The following is a 22,346-nucleotide window of genomic DNA, read 5'->3' on the forward strand; positions in this document are numbered from 1 at the left end:
TATTAGGGGTCCAAGCAGCGAAGCTGGTGGAACCCTATTGTACCTGTTAGGATTATTAGAGGTCCAAGCAACGAAGCTGGTGGAACCCTATTGTATTTGTTAGGATTATTAGGGGTCCAAGCAGCGAAGCTGGTGGAACCCTATTGTACCTGTTAGGATTATTAGAGGTCCAAGCAGCGAAGCTGGTGGAACCCTATTGTATTTGTTAGGATTATTATTAGGGGTCCAAGCAGCGAAGCTGGTGGAACCCTATTGTATCTGTTAGGATTATTAGGGGTCCAAGCAGCGAAGCTGCTGGAACCCTATTGTATCTGTTAGGATTATTAGGGGTCCAAGCGGCGAAGCTGGTGGAACCCTATTGTTTTTGTTAGGATTATTATTAGGGGTCCAAGCAGCGAAGCCCACCATTTTGACTTTTTCGTTGGGGCGTGGAAGCTTTTTCCACTAAAATGTCTGATGCTCAGCAACCATAAGTTGTACACCAACCAAATTTGGTGGGTGGGTTCGTATGGCCCCCACTACTCAGGCACTACAATTCAGCCAAGTTGGCCAGATGGTGGCGCTATAACAAAGGGTCATGTTTAAAAGGTGATAACTCCCACACCGTAAGTCAGATCAACACAAAACTTCATCGACCGATGCATCTGAATGTGCTCTACAACTTTGCTTTTGGGACCACCTATGTCCGCTATATGGTTTGCCCGCCATTTGGACTTTTTTATTAGGTGGGGTGCGGAACAGCTGGAGCTCCAAATCTAAGCGTTACGACATCTAGTAAACTTCTTTACGGCAAGCGACATCCATGGCGACGCAAGTAATCCGACACCGTAGGGTCTAGTTTTTATCAGCGAGGGGAGGGTCTGAACATCGGGGAAGCAATGGAAGACAGTGCCAGCCAGAGTGCATGCTAGGCTACCAAGAGTTTGTTAGTAAAAGCTTTTTGAGAGGATGAATAATTACTTTTCTTTGGCATGGATCCATTTGAAGACAGTATCGGGTGAGTTAGATTAGTCTTTAAATCTGTCATTATGGTGAGAAACAGCTAAACCATTTTATTGGTAGGTTTTGAGTTCCTGTGCAAACGCGCGAAAACACGCTGGTATAATAAAACAATGACTGTAATACATATGTAGTCTGCTTCGTTCCGTTGCTGCCATAACATAACACACTATCTTGTCTCTACAGCTGCAGTTTCTCGCTGCAATTACTAATATTGAATATAAACAAAAGACGCAATTTATGCTGTTCTCTGCCAATGTCTAAATAAATAATACGGTACTCTGAGCGTAGGAAGCAGTTAGCATGGATGGTGAGTTGATATTTTTTGCTACTACAAGTTTGTTAGTAAAAGCTTTGAGAGGATGAATCATTATTTTTCTTTGGCATGGATCCATTTGAAGACAATATCGGGTGAGTTTGTTTACTCTTTAAATCCGTCATTATGCTGAGAGAAATCATATTCTCAATTTAATCTCTACATTGACTGTAAGCTTTGGGTTGTAACTAGTTAGCTGTTTCGTAGGTGACTTAGTTAATGCACTCGTCTTAACTATTGCTTGTATTTTTGCATAGACTGCGTTGTTGCTGTTCTTGTTTGTGTTAGTGTTAATCAGTTTAACCTACAGGGTCCAAGTTGAACTATGCGGTTTTCCCCGCACTTGGAACAGTACTTCTCTCTAGGGTTTTCGACACACTTGTTCCTGATATGCCAATACGGCAGTGAAAACGCTGCTCACTGAATAACGAAATGAACGAGACAAAGTTTTTAAAAATTATACCATGTCATTCTACAGTCAATATCTGGGTCTAAACATTGAACAAATATACAATTTTACCAATGGTTTTACTCGTAGAGATGTCCCTTTTGCGACTGAGTGGTCATATATTGTCTTGGACAATCCGTCTGTGAAATATTCGCACATTTGTGATAACTGGGTAGGCTACCTTCCAAAATAGCTGTGCGTAATACCACACCTGTTGCTTACGGCGTTGTCGCCCTTTTTAGTACAATTTGGCTTGATTGACAATTCATTTATTCAGTTGGTGAGAGTATAAGCTTTCTAACAATATATAACATGTCTGATTTTGCTGTTGGAATAGCGTTTTATAGGTCAGCGTAACCGAAAATTTTCTTATCTGCCAATAAATGAATAAAACGGTAGGCTACTTTGCACGCAGCACGCATATCGCGAGTTGATATTTCGTCTTTTTTTTTCGTTCTTTCTCAATGTCGTCTTTATTATTTGAAATGTGTATTTATGTGTTATTATTCTATCTGTCTCTGTGGCGCTCTGAAATGTGCACTCTCTGCTAAACTGAGCAATGGATTGGAATATGTGTCTGACGTAGTGTTGCACGGTATACCAAAACTTCAGCACTTTCTCGGTACTTAAAAAAAAAAAAAATTTTTTTAAAGAATCGGTTCGGTATTAGAATATTCCGACGTTCGGTAGTTTTGAGTCAAATGTAAAAGCCAGGGAAAATTGTCTCCCGCGTTACTGCTTTAGAGGATGAAAAGTGTAATTTGTCAGAATCTTCGCTAGAAGGCAGTAGCAACTAAGGTTGCCATGTGAGGTGACTTGCGCTTGTGTACTCAGCTCTTTGATACAGCGCAAACTTTGACTCAGTTCACTTCAGTAGCAATAGGTGTTCCAATTTGGAAATATTTTATTATAGATAGATGCTGTATTGTTATTAAAATATGCTGTTATTAGATATATTTAAAGGTGAAAGACCTGTTTTAAATATTATTTAGTTTACAGCTGTTTAATTTTTGAAATATATTTAACATATTTTTCTATTGTTCAGTGTTGTAACACTATAGGCATATTAATATGTTGAAGAGGCTTCAACTTAAAGGTTGTTAATGAACCAGGTTGTTAATAAATCATGAATTCGAAAATGAGGTCAACCCTTGTGGACATTACGTTTCTGATCTATTAAGGTAATTTCAGTATCGTTAGGTACAGAGTATTGAATCAGTATCGCTTCAGTATCGAGTATCGTGATACTAAACCTGGTATCGGTATCAAAGTCAAAATTTTGGTATCGTGACAACACTAGTGTGATGCTTTTTTTAGTTGCGGCATGGAAGCGCTGCAGATGTACATACACGCTGGGCCATCTAAGTGTTACGACATGCCATCTAAGTATTACGACATAGTAAAGGCCTTTACGGGAAGCGGCCAGGACACATCCATGGCGACGCAACTAAGTCATCTGCCAGCGTCTCTTACCACAAAATTGGCATTGATAAGTCATCAATTCTTTATACAATCATCATGATATTCAGTAGATATGTTGGGTGAAGGTGTATGATCATGAGGACAAAGCCATTTTAAAATCACTCCATAGGGGGCACGATAGTGCCCATGCTTGGACCCCTCCCAACGCCGCTTGTGGCTTTAATTATTATTATTATTTATTGGTAAAATCATTTACTTCATATCCAGGGAGATAGCCAACTACTTGCACGTTACATGATATGTGTAGCCATTTAGTAATACGGTCGCATTTCAGGCTAGAAAATAACCCATTAATCCAGAGAAATTGCTGAATTGTCATAATCTTTATTGCAACAGATTGTATCAAGGCTGGCAGCCCGGATCAAATTTGTTGTGACAGCTGCCGTCCAAAACAAACACCTGAGAGAAGCTGCCTGCATGCGTGCCTCCCCCAAGGCATTATGTCATTGTTTTGCAATGTGCAGCTGTCGTAAAAACACCGATAAACTCGGAGGTATACGATTCCAATGAATAGGACAACTTGGAACCGGGGCTGCATTCGAATAGTCAAAAAAAATTACGTCCTACGTATTTTCCTAACCACTTTTCCTTGACCTCGATGGAAAACGTCATGAGGTTAAGGAAAGATGTGAAGGAGAATTAAAAAGGACTTAGGAAAAGACAACCGCGGTGCTAAGAGACTCCGACTACACTTACACTAGGCTACGTAATTATGCGACAGCGGATGTTATTGACATGTCTGCCATGGTAAAACTACAAGGTTCCGAAGATGGACTACTAAAAGCGCATCTTAGATACTTCGCCCCGTGTGTTCTTACCGTGTTGTTTCATGCAGGCTATTGGACAGCCCAGTGAAAAATATTACTTCCTTACCAAGGTTGGAATTGAAATAAAAAAGGAATATAGGCTACCAGTCACAAAAGTGCAACGAAATGGTTGTCACATTGAGAATGGTTGCTCACGCTCACCCTCCTGTCCACTCATATTTATCGACATGAATCCCAATTAGTATGATTGTATGAAAATAATTCATTTAATTTAATGCGAGATAGGCATAAAGTTAGGCCTACAAATTTACAACTGTACATATCATCATTCATAACATGTTGAATTAAAAACATAATCTGGCTAAAAACATCTCATATACCTTTTTCTTGAAAGACAGGCTTCTGTGTTATGGTTAATATGCTGATTATGATCTGATTATAAGCCTGTGCATATGATAGCTTAAGAACCACCACACAACTCGGTCATGTTGATCGTTTGTTTTCGTGAACGGCCGAATGGTGCTTCGCTTTAACTGTTGCTTCCGTAAGGAATTGTGGGCCGGCATTATCTCCTTTCCTTTTGTAAAGGATGGTCCAGTGTGCCCTATGCTAAAGGAGATAAGATAGGAAGCATTGAAGCACCTTTCCTTAGCATTTAGAGAATTCGAACAGCTCTTATCATGACTGCCACTTAGATACTTCCGGGTCATTTCACTCAGTTAGGAACCTTCCTAAGCAAAAAAGACTATTCGGATGCAGCCCGGTCTCGTTTCCCATCCCTATTTAAATGTGCCCAGCATTCCAAGGTTTTGTTGTAAGATTCAGTAGCCAATCAGGACTTGAATACAAGTTTTTTGTAGAGTGCAAAAACTTTGATATTATTTATTTTAATTTAATTTCTTTCTTGTTGTTGTTGAAAACACAGCATTCCAAGACTGTACATTGTTGGTAGATTCTTTGTAAGACTCTGCTATGCTGTAAATAGTTGTTGATTTTTTAAAATGTGTCACGGATTGGCGAGGGAATGGACCCAAATGCAGAGTTTTAAAAAAACCCAAAAACTCCAAAAGGGAAATTCACAGACTTTTATAACAAAAACTGAAGAACAAACGCAGATAGCCAAAGAAAGCCTCGCAGGGCAAATCCCAAAAACAGAAAACAGAAAATCCAAAAATCACAAAAAGCCAAACAGGCAGGGCAGAAACAGGCAGACAAAAACAGGCACGGGGAAACACGGGCAAACTCTCAGGCAAGACAGAGGCAGGAACACAGGCAGACACTCGATGAAAAACACACACGGAAACACAAGCGAAAACACAAGGAACCAGCAGCCGAGTCAGGGAAGAAGAATACTTAAATAGACAAGACCCTAATGAGACACAGGAGGGCACAATGCACAATCAGACCACAGAGGGAAGGGATAACTAGACACAACTGAAAAACTAATAGAATAATTGGAACCAATGAAACAATTAAACAGGGGAAAGGAACAAAACTACCGCCATCTGGCTGCCCAAAAAAAAAAAAAAGAGAAACAAAAAGACAGAACCATGACAAAATGTGTGTTGAATAAGTGACTTATTTATAACAACATTCACATTACGTAGTTATATTTTCAAATCTCCAGTCAGCTTTTAGCACTGACTTAATGTTGGGCCCTATGGAATCTGTGTTATAACTTTTTTAAATTCTCAATTCCGCGATTCTGTCCGTGATTCTGTTATCACAGAAACTATAGGGCCCTACCTTAATGCTGCCATCAGTCTGTCGCTGGCCCTCACCGGGCCCCCATCAAAAAAGACACACAAGCCAGGCCGCCAGCCCCCGTCAAAATATACTTGTCACCGGGCCTAACAACTTTTCTGGGGGAAACCCTGTACTCCCTAATGGAACTTATTTTTACTCGTAGAGGAACTTATTTTGACTTGGCTCTAGGTTGCTGTGCTGCGCTCTACTGATTACGAACCGGATACACACTTCCTGTTGTGGGACCGAGACGAATGAGTGGTGCAAGCTGTGTTTGTTTGGTGTTGTGGGTTTGATTTATTTAATTTATTTGTTTTTGGGTGTTTGCTTGTTTGGATTGGAGTTGGAGCGAGACGAACGAGTGGTGCTAGCAAATTGTTTGTTGGGTGCTGTGTGTTTGATTAATTTGTTTTTGGGTGTTTGCTTGTTTGTATTGGAGTTTGAGTTCTGTGGAGTTTGGAGTTCTGATATTAGTTCACGTTTTCAAAACTCATTATTATAAGCGAGATTTGCTCCTAAGGTGAAAAACTTTGTTGCCGTTAAAGGAACAGAGAGGGACTTTTACCCCACTTTTTTTCCTTCATTAGCACTCGGCTAGAAAGCCGGTTAGTACATTTGGCACACTCGAGCTAACAAGGTTTTTTTGGGGGGTTGTTCGCCCTCTTGGAGGCAAATCCTAGCTGCCTGCAGTGTTAGCCAAGTGCTAATGTTAACTGTAGTATATTATAAACTAAGTGCTTTACGTTAGAAAGTTAAAAGAAGCTTTTCTCCTCTCTGGTTTCTATCGTTAGCTGTCCAGAGCCATCTTGTGTGTTTTTAAGTCGTGTATTGGTGTTTTTGTCTCTGTAGCATATCGTTAGCTGAATAGTTTGCCTACATTGTTAAGTACTAACGTTAAATATAGTAGTTAGTCTAGTATTATAAACGGATTCCAGATAAATTTTGGGTGTATTTTAGCCTGTGACAAAATATTACCTAGCTAGCTAAGTACAAGGGTTTCTTTTCTTTGAGTTACTGGCATTTAGCAAAAGCTAAGTCAGCTGATTATAAATCAGATTGATTCCACACCTGGTCGTTCTTTTGTGTATAAACGCTTAGCTAACATTACCTGGGAAGTTAGCTAAAAGAGGCTTTTTTCCTTTCCAGTTTCTACTGCTTGCTGTCCAGAGCCACTTAGCATGTTTTTAAGTGTGGTGTTGCTGACTCCGTCTCGGCAGTAACCTTTTAGTATCTTAACTTAGGGAGAAATAGGGAGATAGTTAGGGCCAAAACTATGTGAGGGGTGTTCACATAGTGAACGATCGCTCTGCTGGAAAGTGATTTCTTTGGGCTGTTACCGTCTGTCACCGTTGTCAGTGTTCTCGAGAGCCAACTGTCTGAACCATCACATAGTTCACAATTGGAAGAGTTCCCAGAACTAAATAGTACGTCCTTTAAAGACCTGGTGTGCACGCCTAGGCCGGGAGGGGGGAAGTGTTCAGAGCAGGCAGGGAGAGACAGTTGGGTGACAGTAGGGTGTAACACAGGAAAGGTCTTGCACACCACATAGGGGCAGCATCTCCAGAGGTTGTGGTGTCCAACCGATTCCAGCCCTTGCAGGAATTGGACCTGGCCCTTGACCCTGAGAGTGGGGGGACTGATGAGCCTCAGGGCACCCGGATGGCCACATCCTCCAGGAAAAGAGAGTTATTGATAGTGGGGGACTGAGTTATTAGAGGTGTAGACAGCATAGTCTGTTCTCGTGACAAGGAGTCTCGCACGGTGTGTTGCCTGCCTGGTGCCCAAGTAGGAGATCTCCTTGAGCGCGTGGACAAGCTCCTAGCCAGAGAAGAAAGGGATCAAGTTGTCATGGTCCACGTAGGGACCAATGACATAGGTAAGGGCAGATTTGAGGTCCTGCAGGACAAATTTGTGGAATTAGCAGAGAAGATTAGGAGCAAAACCTCCATGGTAGTCTTCTCTGGAATTCTACATGTACCACGTGCAAGCAGAGGGTAACTTTATCTAGAGGTTTAACACGTGGCTTTTGTAGGAAAGAGGGGTACAGGTTTATGGGGCACAGGGATTCCTTTTAGGACAGGAGTGAGCTGTACAAACATGATGGGCTGCACCTGAACCCGAAGGGTACCTTTGCACTGGGCCAGCGTATGCTCAGGGTAGCACTGGATTATTTAAACTGGAGACTTGGGGGGAAGGGAGGATAGAGTGAAATGGGTAGGGAGGTGCAGACTGCCCAGATGGAAGCTGTCAAGGCTACTTATAATAGTGAAAACATTAATAAAGTCTTTTTAAAGCAAAATTTTAGTAAGGGTGGCTTGGGACGACAGGGAGTGAGGGAACAGGAGAGGATGTGTAGAAGCAATAGTCTGTAATGTCTTTGTTTAAATGCTAGAAGTATAAAAAAACACATTTTTGGAAATTGAGGCTGATATTAATAGTAAGGGCTATGACATACTAGGGATTACAGAGACATGGCTGGGGGAAGAGGATGGTGATGAATATAATATAGAAGGGTATAAACTTATTAGGAAGGATAGATCCAGTAAGAGAGGTGGGGGTGTGGCTCTATATGTAAAAGATAATCTTAATGTGCAAGAAATTCCAGAAATTGACCAGCTCATACCTAGTGAGGATATTTGGATTAAGCTCATAGGGGAACATGAGAAGGGGCTTAACACGCAGGAGTGTGTTACCAACCGCCAGCTTGGGAATTGGTGACAGGACAAGAAAAAAGGGAGGAGGAATTTTTAGATGTTATAAATTACCTGTTTTTAAATTTTAGGCATGCCAACTTTAAAAAGATGTGATCAGAATTAAGTAAGGTAGACTGCATGCAACTTCTTGATTGCAGGACTCTGAATGAAAAGTGGGGCAGGTTCAAAAGGGTTATACTTGATTCACAGTGTAAATTCATTCCAAAGGTGCGGAAAAGTAAGTTGAAAAAGCAGTCTCCACAATAAAGCTATATGGAAGAGTTTGAGGGAAAAGAATAAACTGTTTAAGATATATAAAAATGACAGTACTGAGTAATAAGGCTGAATATTGTAGTATGCGTGGTAAGGTTAAAAAAGAACTAAGGGTAGCCAAAAGGCTCTATGAAAGGCAAATTGCAGAAGATGCTAAAAGTAATCCTAAATGTTTCTTTCAATACTGTAATAGGAAAAGGAAAGTTAAAGTGACAATCTCGAAGATTTCAGTTTCGTTCTCTATGGCGGTGCCAATGGCGAGAAGCGGTAATTGCAGGTGTGTTTTTGGACCTCCCATAGATCCAACCGGATCCAACCAGTGTCGCCTGTGTGACGTCAGTCAGTTGGCATGCCAACTATAACACTTACTATTTAATGAATAAAAAACGGTTGTTATAAAAGTAACGTTATGTACTATGTACTCATTTGTTGTCTAACATTAGGCTAACTCAAGATGTCTTTACACCGCGGAGCCGGGTTAAAATGCCGTAGCAAACCTGGGGTAGAATTAGTGATGATCAATTTCTGCAAACATTCTTTATCCACCTTCTGCCATATTCTTTTATTTAGTTTCCTCCTGCATGATGTCTTCAGAAATCAGACTTTATTCCGATCGTTATAATATATTGATGAACTCGATGGCTATGTAAATAACGGTAACGTTAAGGCCAGTTCAGATCAATGATTCGCAACGAGGCGAAACGGTTTTAGAATGTTGCAGAGAAAATTGCAGCGGTGTGAACTGGCTAGTAGCAGAGCCTTTGCCTGCCCTGAGGTTTTAAAAGACCGTCCTTGTCAAATCGCCAAGTGCAGTTTTAGAACATTTACAATCAGACGTCTTGGAATTTTGCAAGTTGCACCCAGTCTCGTTGCGAATCATTGATCTGAACTGGCCTTAAGTTAGCTACACTGCAACGTTGCAACAAGGTAGCATTGCATTCGAGAGACGGTTTGCAAGGTCGGTACCGGTCGGTAGCGTTAGCTAGCGTTTTTTTCAAATTGTTAGCCGACATTAGATTGTGTTAATTACATTAGCTAGCAAGCTAACGCAACGTTACCTGATATGAGAGATGGATACTGTGCGCAACGTTGTCTAAACTAATGTTGTCTTTCTTGACATGGTCCGGTAGCTAGCGTTAGCTGTGTAAATAGCTATGTAATTTAGTAAAAAAAAAAACACCCACACACTGCAGACATACGCATATGCAATGAAAACAAGTTTATACACACGCTGGTGCAAAAACGGTGTTCAAAAGTGCATTACTGCAAATATTTCTGGTAAAGAATGTGTCTACATGACGAATCAAAACGGATATCAAGCAAATTAAGCCATAAAGTATGTAATATATAAAGACATGAAAAAGGGCACTGTTCTCATATTTATTGCAATTTTACCACCATTTACTTTTTAAAGAGTGATTGCACTCTCTGTTTCAGCCTGGCTCTGCCTACTACACAATTATGAAAAATGTGTCTTGGAGTTATCTCATTTGCATAAAGTATTCTATATGCAAATTATTTGTACTACATTAGCTTATGAAACATGGGTCACATTGTCAGAACAAGGCGTTGTAGGTCAAATATGAACCAAAATTCAGAAATTGCATGGCCTATTTCTTGCCTCAAATGCTTTCAGAAGCATATTTTAGTGGACTGTTTAGGTGGAATATGAGAGAGTTTATGAACAGGCTGCTATGTTTTCTCTGGTTTGAAAAGCGTTGGACCAAAACCAATTTAGCCAATCAATCATATTAAAAAGTAAACACAAATTTGTGGGCGGCTATGGCAAGCCCTTTTGACATTTTATAGCTTTGCATGACTGTCCATAATTAAAATTTAGATATTTACAAATGCATTTTGACTGGTCAGAATTACAATGTGACTAGTCAGAATGATAATTCAAGATATCTGCAATGATAAACTGACTAGCAAGAACAATAATTCAAGACATCTGTAAATATATTTTGACTAGTCAAAATACCTTTTAAGATATCTGTAATGACGTCACAAACATTGACTCGTCACACATACCAAATGATAATTAAATATATCTGTAATTCCGTTTTGACTAGTCAAAATTAAATCTTTTTAGATATTTGGATTAGAATTATCCCTAGTCATATCTGCTGTGTCTGACGTGACTCTGATGCAAGGCTTCACAATGGATAATGATCTTTATGCTTATTGTTAGAACTAGCTATGTTCATGGACCTGGATAACTGATACTTTATGAGAATTGGGCTGTGTCTGATCTGCTATGTTCTCTAGTTGTTCCGATGACCTTCAGTTACATTTATTGCACGTTGCTTTGGATAAAAGTGTTTGCCAAATAAAATATAATGGAAATGTAGTGTTTTGCAAATCTAGTGGTGAATTTTGGTTGAAGAAATGGCAGTGGCTGTTCTTGAAAAAAATGTTAGAAAATGACATGAATTGGAAAGAGACGGAGAAACAGTCATGTTGTTGCAGACAATAAATTGCCTGTATTTACAGTTAACAGCTCACAGGATGCAGCATTGAAAATTGACAAAGACGCTTCACGTTGGTTTGACGTGGTGGTTGCTGTGTTAGTAAGAATGGGGACCTTCCTACAACCATGAGCACGTTTTTGATATCTACTACTGAATTTTAACTAGTTAAAATGATCATTGATGATATCGGCAAAATAAGTTTGGTCTCCTTTCAAGATATTGATAATTTCTATGTAGATATCTTAAAAGGACTTTTTTTTACTTTTGACAAGTAATAACTCAAATTCGAGATAACTCCACTTTAGATTTGACTAGTCATAACTCCAGTTCAAGATATCTACAATTGTATTTTTACTCGTAATATCTTAGTTTCAGATATCAAAAAAGATCATTTAGATATCTTCAATAACAAGGAATTAGATACCTTTAATTGAAATTATGACTCGTCAGAACTAATGTAGAGATATCTCGAATTTGAGTTACGACTAGTCATCAGATATCTGAAATTCACATTTTTAGATAGTCAAAACTGAATTGTAGATATCTATAATTGGAGGTTCCATTAATGACGAAATATTATTAGTCAAAATGTAATTAGAGATATCTTAAATTAGCATTTTGACTAGTCATAAATGATTTACAGATATTGTTAATGTGAATCCAGAATGTTAAAAGGGCTTGCCATAGGCAGCAACAATTTTCCGAACGGATATCTTGATTCACATCTTCATGACGTAGTAGTATCTCTAAACAGGTACTCAGCTATTACGATTGGGGCGGAGCCAGAGTGGAATGCAGAAAGCATTTTTCAAATGTTAGAGGGTAGCACCAAGGCGTAGTTTACCAATTTTTTTCTGATAAAAAGATATTATTTCAGAAATGTTGAAATAACGGCATGGATTAAAATGTTCCATTATGGCATACAGACACATTTACAGCTAAAGAAAAGTGATCTAGGGTGTAAATACCATTTAAGATTTAATCAATTTGTCAATTTTATTTGTATAGTGATTTTTACAGAGAACTGTCACAAAATAGAGTAGTTGAACTGCATAGAGTAGCAGAAAAAAGAAGAAGATGAGCCAAAGAGAAAAAACCAGGCCTGAAAAAAAGCGAACACGTGAGGTAAAAAAAACTCCCAGTGAGGTGAAAAACCCTCAAATGGTGGCGAGAAAAAGCTCCCCGATGGGGGGAAAAAAAACTCAGGAGGAGCCCAGCTATAGAGAGGAAGCGCATCCTCCACTGGCCGGCCTGGTGTTAAGTAGTTTTAGAATGGAATGTAACAAAAATGTAATAAGGGATCTATCGTTGAGGTAATAAACTAGCTGGAATAGTAGAAGTCAAAATTGTGTAAATTCAGTATAGTGCAGTTTAGAGGGGCAAGATCTGTAGCTCCAGGCTGCATCAAGGCATGGGCAAGGGAGAAAATGGGCTGCATCAGTCCACAGCCATTGAGAAATTGAGAACTATTTATATGGGGTGGTCGATACGTGTCCCCTTAGCAACCAAAAGCTAGCGCTGGACCACCTCTGACTTATTTGCCGGCACAGAAAAAAATCGCGAAAGTACTGAAAAAATAAGCACTGGAGGATTACAAGGACATTTTTTCCTCCATAACTAGGTACAGGTTGTTACCGATATTTCGCTTATTTTATATATAGTTGCACATCTGTTTACATTTTCTTGTCTGTCGAACGAAGGTGGTCGATAATTGGTGCTCTCACTCTACCCACAAGCTCGCAAAAAATATGGCAAAAATTTCATCGTTTGATCCAGGAGCTGCGTTTGGATGGGGCAAGATTTAAGTCATATTGCAGGCTTAATAGGGAGCAATTTGATCTGCTTCTGTCAAAGATTGGACCAGCAATCTCCAAATACAGCTGCAGCCATGAAACAGTATCTCCTGCAGAACGGCTGTGCATTTGTCTCAGGTAAATAGTTATGTGCTTAAACCTCTAACTTGTCTTGTTTATGTTTGACCAATGCTTATAAAATAAAGTTAAATGTAGCTACATGTAGTTACAATTTTGTAAAATGATCAGCTTCTTCATATTTACCATAGACTGATATTTACAGAAGAAAATAAATATATCTGCCGGCTGTGATTGGTTGTTCCTCGCCATGTGACATGCGTTGCTGCATTCCAAAAGTTGAACTATGTTTATCTCAGGGCTCAGTCGTCGCGCCCTGAAAAATAGGCGCTTGGGAACGCTTGCGCGATGCAACGGCGTTGCTCTCGCTTTTGAGCACGCCTTCCGCGCGTCTGTATTGACAACAATGGATTTGAGGGCGCAAAAATCGCTGTATGTGTTCGGGCCCTTAGCCTACACTTAAAGAGAATGTACCTGAAGCCCACACATGCACAGGAAGATTGTTCCATAAAGGAGCTCTTTAACAGAAGGCTCTACCACCCATTCTCATTTTAAATATACATGGAATTTTCACATAACCAGCATCTTGAGAACTAAGTAATCTTGAAGGAAAGTAAGGAATACGTAACTCACCAAGATTTTCTGGAGCCAAACCATTTTAAACTTTATAAGTTAACCGCAGAATCTTATAATCAAGTCTAAATTTGATAGGCAGTCTGTGAAGAGATGTGGGCACTGGAGTGATATGTTCCCATTTCTTAATTCAGGTAAGAACTCTAGCAGCTGCATTCTGTACAAGTTGTAGACATTTCAGGGCTGAATTGGTGAAACCAGACAATAAAAAATTACAGTAATCAAGCCGGGAAGATACAAATGCATGAACCATCTTTTTAGCATCCTGGAGGGACATCTTCCTTTATTTAGAAATGTTCTAGAGGTGGAAGAATGAGCATCCTTGGAGAACAAATCATGTATATCTCTTTCATGGAATGTTTTGCAAAAAGATTAGTACATTTTAGTTACATGAAGCCATTTTTTACACTGTACTGGCCATGTCCAGTTTCTGCTACCTAGCTCACAAAAGATGACTATGCTAATATGAGGCAAGGCTCTGGAACAATGCAAATAAAAAAAGGCTTAAATTAAAACATTTTAATGTAAATCTTTTTCACAAATTTTAGCAACACTCATCTAACAGTTATCTGGCAAAAACCTGTGTGTCACCACTTATCACAAAACAAAAAATTGTCTGTTCATACCACAGCCGTCTCTTGGAGTGCCATTTGCCAGTTTCACTTAAAGGGGAAGCGTTGTTCCATATGATCCTACTGTACTTCCATTTTCCCTGCCGCCTAAATGCACAAATTGTTTTCTGAACATTTTAAACTTAAAAATATGCATTGTAATGGAAAAGTACCAAAAAAAAAAACTGGCCTTTGAAAAGGTGCCTGGGACATGTCCCCAGTGGCAAGTATGCCTAATTCTGACTAATTAGCACAACAGACAGAAGACTGCAGAATATGCCGATCTTAAAGGATCTGGGGTTTTTTTCCATTGGCAGATCACACCCAGTGATATTTTTTCACTCTGTGATTGAAGCATTGTGTAATTATGCTCTGGAGATTACTGATAATATGAAATTACAGAGATTGCGTGATTAGCCTTCTCAACTTTATAACAGAAAAATGTCACTGGCAATCAACTACTGTGCCTTATATTTCAGTTCCTGAAGTCAGTGATGGATAAAGACTACATCCTTGCAAAAAAGCTCTGTCAAATGAGTAGGTGATTTTCAATAACTGATTTTTATTTATAAAGTTGCTTTACATTCATATGTCTTGCATCTGATTATAGCCAGTTTTTTGTCATTTAAAAAAATGTATTACATACATTACATTAACAGTTTGACTGTTGAGTGCTCACCAAACTCATTAACTTCCATTGATCTCTGAACAATGCCTTGCATAAAGCACTTGGATGAAAACTTATTCTTAATTAATTTGTAACGGTCTTCATATTTTAAGAGGGTGTCATTCATGTGATATTTTTGAATTACTACATTAAGCCTTGTAGTAATTGCATGTTATATTCAGTCTAGGCCATAGTGTAGTCAGGCTTGGGGATGCAAGAATGAAAACAAATTTGTACATTTTGTTTTAAAATCATTATATAAAAAATACTAATTCTTATGAAAAATAAATCAAGTGTGGTACATTATGGCTCAGAGGTAGAAGAAGAAAGGAAGAAAAAAACAGACTATTCACCACCCCCATATCAGAATGACACATTTATTGATTAGCTCTTTTTAATTTGGAATGCATCATGTAAAATTGGACTACCAGGTCCCTAATGCACTATACTTAAAAAGGGTTCCCTATTCGGGCATTTCCCATCAGTATGCTGGAGTTTGGCACTCCATAAACATATTTATCTCATTGTTGCATGCTGTAGTGCATTATATGACATGTTTATCAATTGTATGTTCAGAATGTGCTTTTCACATGTTGAAAAAAATATTTAACTTCCTGTTTAATATTATATTTTCAGTTCTTATTTATGAGCCTGATAACCCTGAAGCTAAACAATTCATTCCCTTAATTGAAGAGAAGTTGCTTTTAGGTAAGTTGAATGACTTATCTTTCTACTCATAGCTCAAATAATCTTTCCTTTACTGAAAAACTGAATTAAACAGAAGTGTTTTAATTTTTATTTCAGACCTTTTTCCCCTGTCCAGCTTCTTATGCTGTGTTTACACCCTGAATTGGAGCCAGGGTTGTGTTTTAGCATATTTGAATAGGCTTTTCAGGAAAAAAAATGTTTATGGTACTAAACTATGCAAGAAGTCTAATTGCTTTATTAATTGTACCACTGTTAAGACAAAAAGTAAGTTTCTTAGGTCAAGTGAGTATTTGAGAGAATTTTGTTATTATCAAGAATAAGTAAAGATTTTTCAATTTCATTGTCATTTAAATTTTCTAATTTACTTGTCCGTTCAATTTTAAACATATTATTTTGATAAGAGAACTTCTTATCAAAATTATAAGCTTATACATGCACTTTTCAATGACATTTATTAAAAATGTAAATTTTTCATGCAAAAGGTCACTGTTTTCCCCCAAACAGTGACCTTTTGCATGAAAAACTATTGAAGGTGTCCATCAAATATCGCTGTCAGCATTTTAATAGGAACTCAAACATGGGTTTCCCTGAGAATGTCAGTCATTGAATCCAAAACAACACCCTCTTGTAGCTGCTGCATCTGTGGGCTTTGGCCACTCATATTGTGTCTCTAAACATCATAGTAGGACAGGAAGATGATGAGAGCTCCAATGACACGGAGGATAGCTCTGACTCCAGCGACAGCGAGGGGGAGTCCACTTCGAGCTCTGACAGCTCATCCTCATCAGAACAAGAAGGAAAGAAGAAAAAACACAAACTCTGTCCACCACCTCCTGTATCTAATTGACTTATTTATTGATTAGCTTATTTGAGTTTGACATGCATTGTGCAAAGTTGGACTACCATGTCCTTAAAGCATGTGGCTATACTTACAGTTTGTTTATGCAATGCCTCTGTTAAAAGGAATGTTGCATGCTATATTCACTGTTCTTAAGACCAATATTTTGAAATAATTTTTAGTCTGTTAATAAACCAAGCTACAGAACTGGGAAGTGTTCGGTGTCTATTTTGTTTAGTTTTTTGTTTTTTATTTGACCTTCATTTTACCAGGAAATCTGATTGACATAAGGAATCTCTCTTCTAAGAGTGATCTTCTAAAACAGGTGTCATCATTTCAGCAGGATGGAGGCAGAGAAGGACACTCCAGTTGGTTACTTGTATTGGAGTCGCACTCTCGTCACAAAAATAGACTTAATAGACATAAATAGACTGGAGGCTAAAGTGTACAGCAGCAACAGCTTTTGGCCCGTCTCTACCCACTTTTTAAAGGATGCAAATTAAGTGAGAGCATGGAGGGGAGGAGGGAGGGGTATATAAACCATGACTATGAAAAGTAGATGGACAGTAGATTCTCTTTGAACATTTGATTGCAGAAGCAATTATTACAATGTCAGGGGATTCAGCAGAGGCAGTGCTGTCACCATAAGGAAAGGGTGCAAGAGTGGTACTAGTCTTGGCACATTGCTCACATATTATTCACCCCAATCCAGTCATAAAGTTATGTTTAATGATCATACCCTGAGTAGCCTAAGTAAGATTAAAAAATAATTTTCACTGACAGCCATTATGCATGTTCTTATGTTTCCCTTGACAGGTGTGCATGTGGTAACCAGGGGGCGTTCTGATACAAAGAGGGGGGTGATGAAAGCACATTGAAAGAAGGGGGGCATTGGAGCTATTATGGGGGGGGCATCTGGGCAATTTTAATTCTCAAGCTGGGGGACAAATTGTCAGATGGCTGCTGACGTCTGATGAAAAAATCACAATTTAAAAATAAAATTCACATTGCATTTCATTATACGCTGATGATGTATTGCTGTACCTTTCAGATGTTTCTAATTCCCTTCCCCTAGCTTTACGAATATTTCAGAATTTTGGTTCCTTTTCTGGTTACTGTATTAACTGGACGAAGTCTATGTTATTACCCCTCAATGTGAAGATCTCAGATCCCTCTCAATTTGCTCAATTTGCTAACACTATCAAGTGTGTAGACAAATTAAAGTATCTCGGCATAATTATTTGTAATAACATCTCAAATATTGTAAAATATAACTATGTTATATTTTATATAAACAGAAGTTTATTTAAACTTCTGTTATCGAAATTAAAATCTGACCTTGAAAGGTGGTATTCAATTCAGGTTACTCTTCACGGTAGAATTTCTGTGATTAAAATGAATGTGCTGCCCCGTGTTACCTCCTTTTCTGTTACCTCTTTCTCTCCCTCCTAAATGTCTAGATCAGATTAACACTATGTGCTCTAAATTTATTTGGAATGGGAACTGTAGGGAAAGTACGCAATCGAAAAATCTTCCTTTTTCTTATATCTTAGGCTTCGGTCATCAATTGCAGCAGGTGGTTTACCTTTGAATACAATGCCCCTGCCTCACCAGCTTGCAGATCTGTTTTATGAGCTACCTTCTAATATTTATTTGTTTCTTTTCTTTATGGCAAATTGTCCTTATCTAATTTGAAATGTCTAAAGTCTACATTAAAATGGGAGAAGGATTTACATGTGTTGGAGCTTACGCCTGATTGGGACACTGTGTGGAAGAATATATTTACTTCTTCAAAAAACCTGTCTCATCAACTCATTTGTTTTAAATTTGCTCATAGAGCTTATGCGACCCCACTCAGAAGATTTCAAATGAAGTTTATTTTGGATTCAACTTGTCAGGCTTGTCATCTGGGGGCTGTGGGGACCTATCTACGTGTTTTTTGGGAATGCCCGAAAATTGTGAATCTATGGAAACATGTTATATTTTAACAAGGTGTTTAACATGGTAGTCCCCTTGTCCCCACAAGTGTTATTGTTGCTAGATGACTCGTCACTAAACTTAAATTACATATCAGAAGGATCTTTCTTGCAGGCATCACTGCCGCTAAGAAAACAATACTCAAAATTTGGCTCGAGCCCATAATTTTCAGTGCTGTGTGGCGAAGTTACCTTCTGGACATAATTCTTTTGGAAACAACTACGGCCAGACTTAACAGGTCATCTAATGCAACTCTTAGAGCCTGGGAGACAGCACCTGGACTGGCATTGTCATTGTTTTAAAGATAGCATGAATCTTAGTTTATTACTATTTTGTAGATTTATGTATTTATTAATGATTTAATTTTTTGATCCTTTCTCTGGATTGCTTGTGTATGTATGGAGTGTTTTGAGTACCTGCCCCCTTTTTGTCACCACCATGTAAATGGTTCATAATAAAAAATTATTCAAAATTAAATAAATAAAAATAAAATTTGTAGTTATACTGATCACTGAGCTCTGGTCCTGTCAAGGAGGTTAAAAAATATCCGTTGCCTGTCTGCTCTCTTCTTTTGGTTACTTCCAGTTCTGAAACAAAGTTGCCAACAAGAAAACATAGCTTATTCACAGAACTGTATGTGGCCTAGTTAAAACTAACTACCTTGCTGCTGGATCAAAATAACACTTTCATTTGCTAGTTAAAAATAGCTTCCTAGCTCCAGTCTGAGTGTTCCAGAAGATACCCATGAAAAGACAGCTCATCAACCCTGCTGCTAGCCAGAACTGCATGGCTGTATGAGGCATCAGCCCCACTAGCTAGCATAGCAAGCAATCAGTTGTAATTATAGGTGTTTTTAGTTAACCCAGCTAGCCAAAATACGTTGTGACGTTGTTGCTGGACAGTCGCATGCTCATTCTAGCAACGTCACATAACGTCTGCACAACGTGACAAGTGAAAGTGTCAGGGTTTTGACGGGTTGGACCCAAGCGCAGAGTAAAAAGGAGACTCAAAGGTAAATGAAACAAATACTTAACAAAAACACAAGCATAAAAACAGAAAAAGTCAAAACACTGGGAACACATAACGAGGGCAGAAAAAGTAAACCGAAACAGTCAGACAGAAATCAAGCAGGGCAATCCACAAGCAGACGGAACACAGACAGGTGGAACACATAGGCAGAAACACAAACAAAACACAAGCAGGACCAAAGCGGGCAGATACATATGGTCAGAAACAAACACAAGGAACCAGCATCCAAATCAAGGGGACAAAGAACTTAAATAGACAAGACACAGGTGAACTCAATACATAATAAAACGAGAGGGAAGGGAAAACGAGAGGCAGGTGGGGACGATGATTAAATAACGAGACAGGTGGGAACAATGATTAAATAACGAGACAATAATGGAAAACAATAATACAATTAGCACAGGGGAAACCCAATGAGGGAATGAACAGAAATACAAAAACTGAGAAGTGGCGGCCCAAAAAGGAAAAATAGAAACAAAAAGACCAAAACGATGACAGAAAGACCTCTACATCTTCTGCATGTCATTTTTGACACTGTCAGGACATCAGGGCAATATGTTGACAATGTGACTTATTGATAACATTTAAGTCTCCCTCTGGTCCTATGCTCTGGTCACCGCCATCAGAGACAATCTTTCTTGAAAATACAAAGTTAAAGCTTACCTGTAGCAAGATTATTCTGGTGTTGCTGTTGTCTGTCCATGTCTGTTTTGGAACCACTATAAGAGTTGTACTACTTTTATTGTGATTATAATTATGCTACAAATGAGCCAGCCCACTGGTGTATAGGGACTGTTGAAATAAAAGTGTATAAAAATAAATTATTGACCTATTCCAGATGACAGCACAAACTGAGGTATTGGTTCTAATTTTGAAAGGTGTGTCTTAAAGGAACTTTATATATAGTTTCTGGGATGCTGGAACCACCATATCTAGCACTCACCATCATACCATGGTCAGAGTTGCTCAGATCATGCTTAGATTCTAATGTTTAATTCTAATGTTTGGTCAAACAAAATATATTCACCATTTCTGTATCGCTCATTTAGTTGCAGCCACATGATTTGCTGTTTGGAGGAGCAGGCTATTTGTGTTAACAAGCAAATGTACCTAATGAAGTGGCCCATGTGTGTGATACCTAGGTTCACAAAAGAAACACCACATTTTCATGAATTGAAATATATTTGTATAATTTACTTCAATAAGAATTTGTTGAAGTAAATTATACATTTAACAAATGTATAAAACAGGAAAACAAACACACTAAGACAACTGGAAAACAAAAAAGTTCATGTATATATACGTATATAGTGGTTTTGGGTTTCATATGACGCAGTTGCCTCTACGGCAGAGATTCTGCCATAGAGCGTATATTGGTGAATCGCCATCTTTAGAGGAACGCTTAGCTCTGTGATTTGGAGATAATGTTTGTATTTGGAAAAGACAAAGCCGTTATGTTTTTGCTTGTTTTCACTCAACAAATAACTCTGACAGATTGTGGACTGGTGTGCTGTGATTAACATCGGAATTATCTTAATTTCTTCACAACCTAGTCCCCCAAGTTGAGAAAAAGCCAGTTGTAAGATTTAGTCAGTGGCTGCAGCCGTGGCAGGACATACTTAATTAAATGTTGCATCCTATAACAATACATACAAGTAAATGCATACAGTATAATAGTTTTACTGTACGAATACCACTAAATATTGGTTAATGTTCTTGAAAAGAGTTAACCCCACCCTAAAAGTGACACAGACGATGAAGCGTTTCCCTCCAATTAGAGTAATTACAAGAGGGACTCATTTTTTAAATCGTATTAAAGCCAAACAGCCATTATTTTCTGGCCAGTTAGCAATTTATATGTTGTTATTTTGTTATACTGTAGCATTTATGACATTATACATGAAAAATATACTGTCAAATATGTTTTCTGAAAAATCACAAAAACAGGTTTGACCTCCCTACTACAGGTAGTGAGATAAAGTGAAAACTAAACTCACATATTAAAATAACCTATATTCCCTGGATACCTACCCTGGATAAATTGATGATAAATTCACTGAAACCAAGATATTTTTTAGAAAGGGGTTTTAATGATATTATTAAAACAATAACAAAGACACTGTAGGTAAAGCACTACCACAGCAGGATGAATAACGTGTGCCCCAAGCTCTAATGAAAATACAAAAGACTGCATTCCAGTTGGTCCCCAGTATATAAATATGTAAAACAAAAAAAAGAAAAATTAAAGCCGCAAGCGGCGTTGGGAGGGGTGCAATCATTGGCACCATCGCGCCCCCTATGGAGCAATTTTTAAATGGCTCTGTCCTCATGATCATACACCTTCACCCAACATAACTACTGAATATCATGATGATTGTATAACAAATTGATGACATATGGCCAATTTTGTGCTAAGAGATGCTGTCGGATGACTTAGTTGCGTCGCCATAGATGTGTCCTGGCCGCTTCCCGTAAAGGCCTTTACTATGTCGTAACGCTTAGATGGGATGTCGTAACACTTAGATGGGATGTCGTAACACATATATGGCCCGGCGTGTATGTACAGCTGCAGCGCTTCCATGCTGTAACTAAAAAAGGCGTCACACTAGTGTTGTCACGATTCCAAAATTTTGACTGTCATACCGATACCAGGTTTAGTATCACGATACTCAATACTGAAACAATATTGATTCAATATTCGGTACCTAACAATACTGAAAATACCTTCATAGACCAGAAACCTAATGTCCAAAAGGGTTCATTAAAAACCTGGTTTATTAACAACCTTTATCTTGAAGCCTGTTCAACATATCAATA

The 22,346-nt window shown here is 38.5% G+C and overlaps 1 protein-coding gene across 2 annotated transcripts in view; it reads left to right on the top strand.

Annotated features, from left to right (window-relative positions):
• Window positions 1-16,730, top strand: part of erich2 (glutamate-rich 2) — a 102,625-nt gene extending 85,895 nt beyond the window's left edge. The window contains exons 10-12 of one of the 2 annotated variants that reach the window (XM_064327168.1): window positions 14,790-14,847; window positions 15,614-15,685; window positions 16,372-16,730. In XM_064327168.1, coding sequence (XP_064183238.1) covers window positions 14,790-14,847; window positions 15,614-15,685; window positions 16,372-16,532 — 291 coding nt within the window. In that variant the 3' untranslated portion in view covers window positions 16,533-16,730. Of the gene's footprint in view, window positions 1-14,789; window positions 14,848-15,613; window positions 15,686-16,368 lie in introns of both variants that reach the window. The other variant, XM_064327167.1, reaches the window with a different exon arrangement.
• Window positions 16,731-22,346: the final 5,616 nt, after the last annotated feature.

The sequence above is a fragment of the Anguilla rostrata genome, chromosome 3, assembly GCF_018555375.3.
Source record: "Anguilla rostrata isolate EN2019 chromosome 3, ASM1855537v3, whole genome shotgun sequence".
Lineage (NCBI taxonomy): Eukaryota > Metazoa > Chordata > Actinopteri > Anguilliformes > Anguillidae > Anguilla > Anguilla rostrata.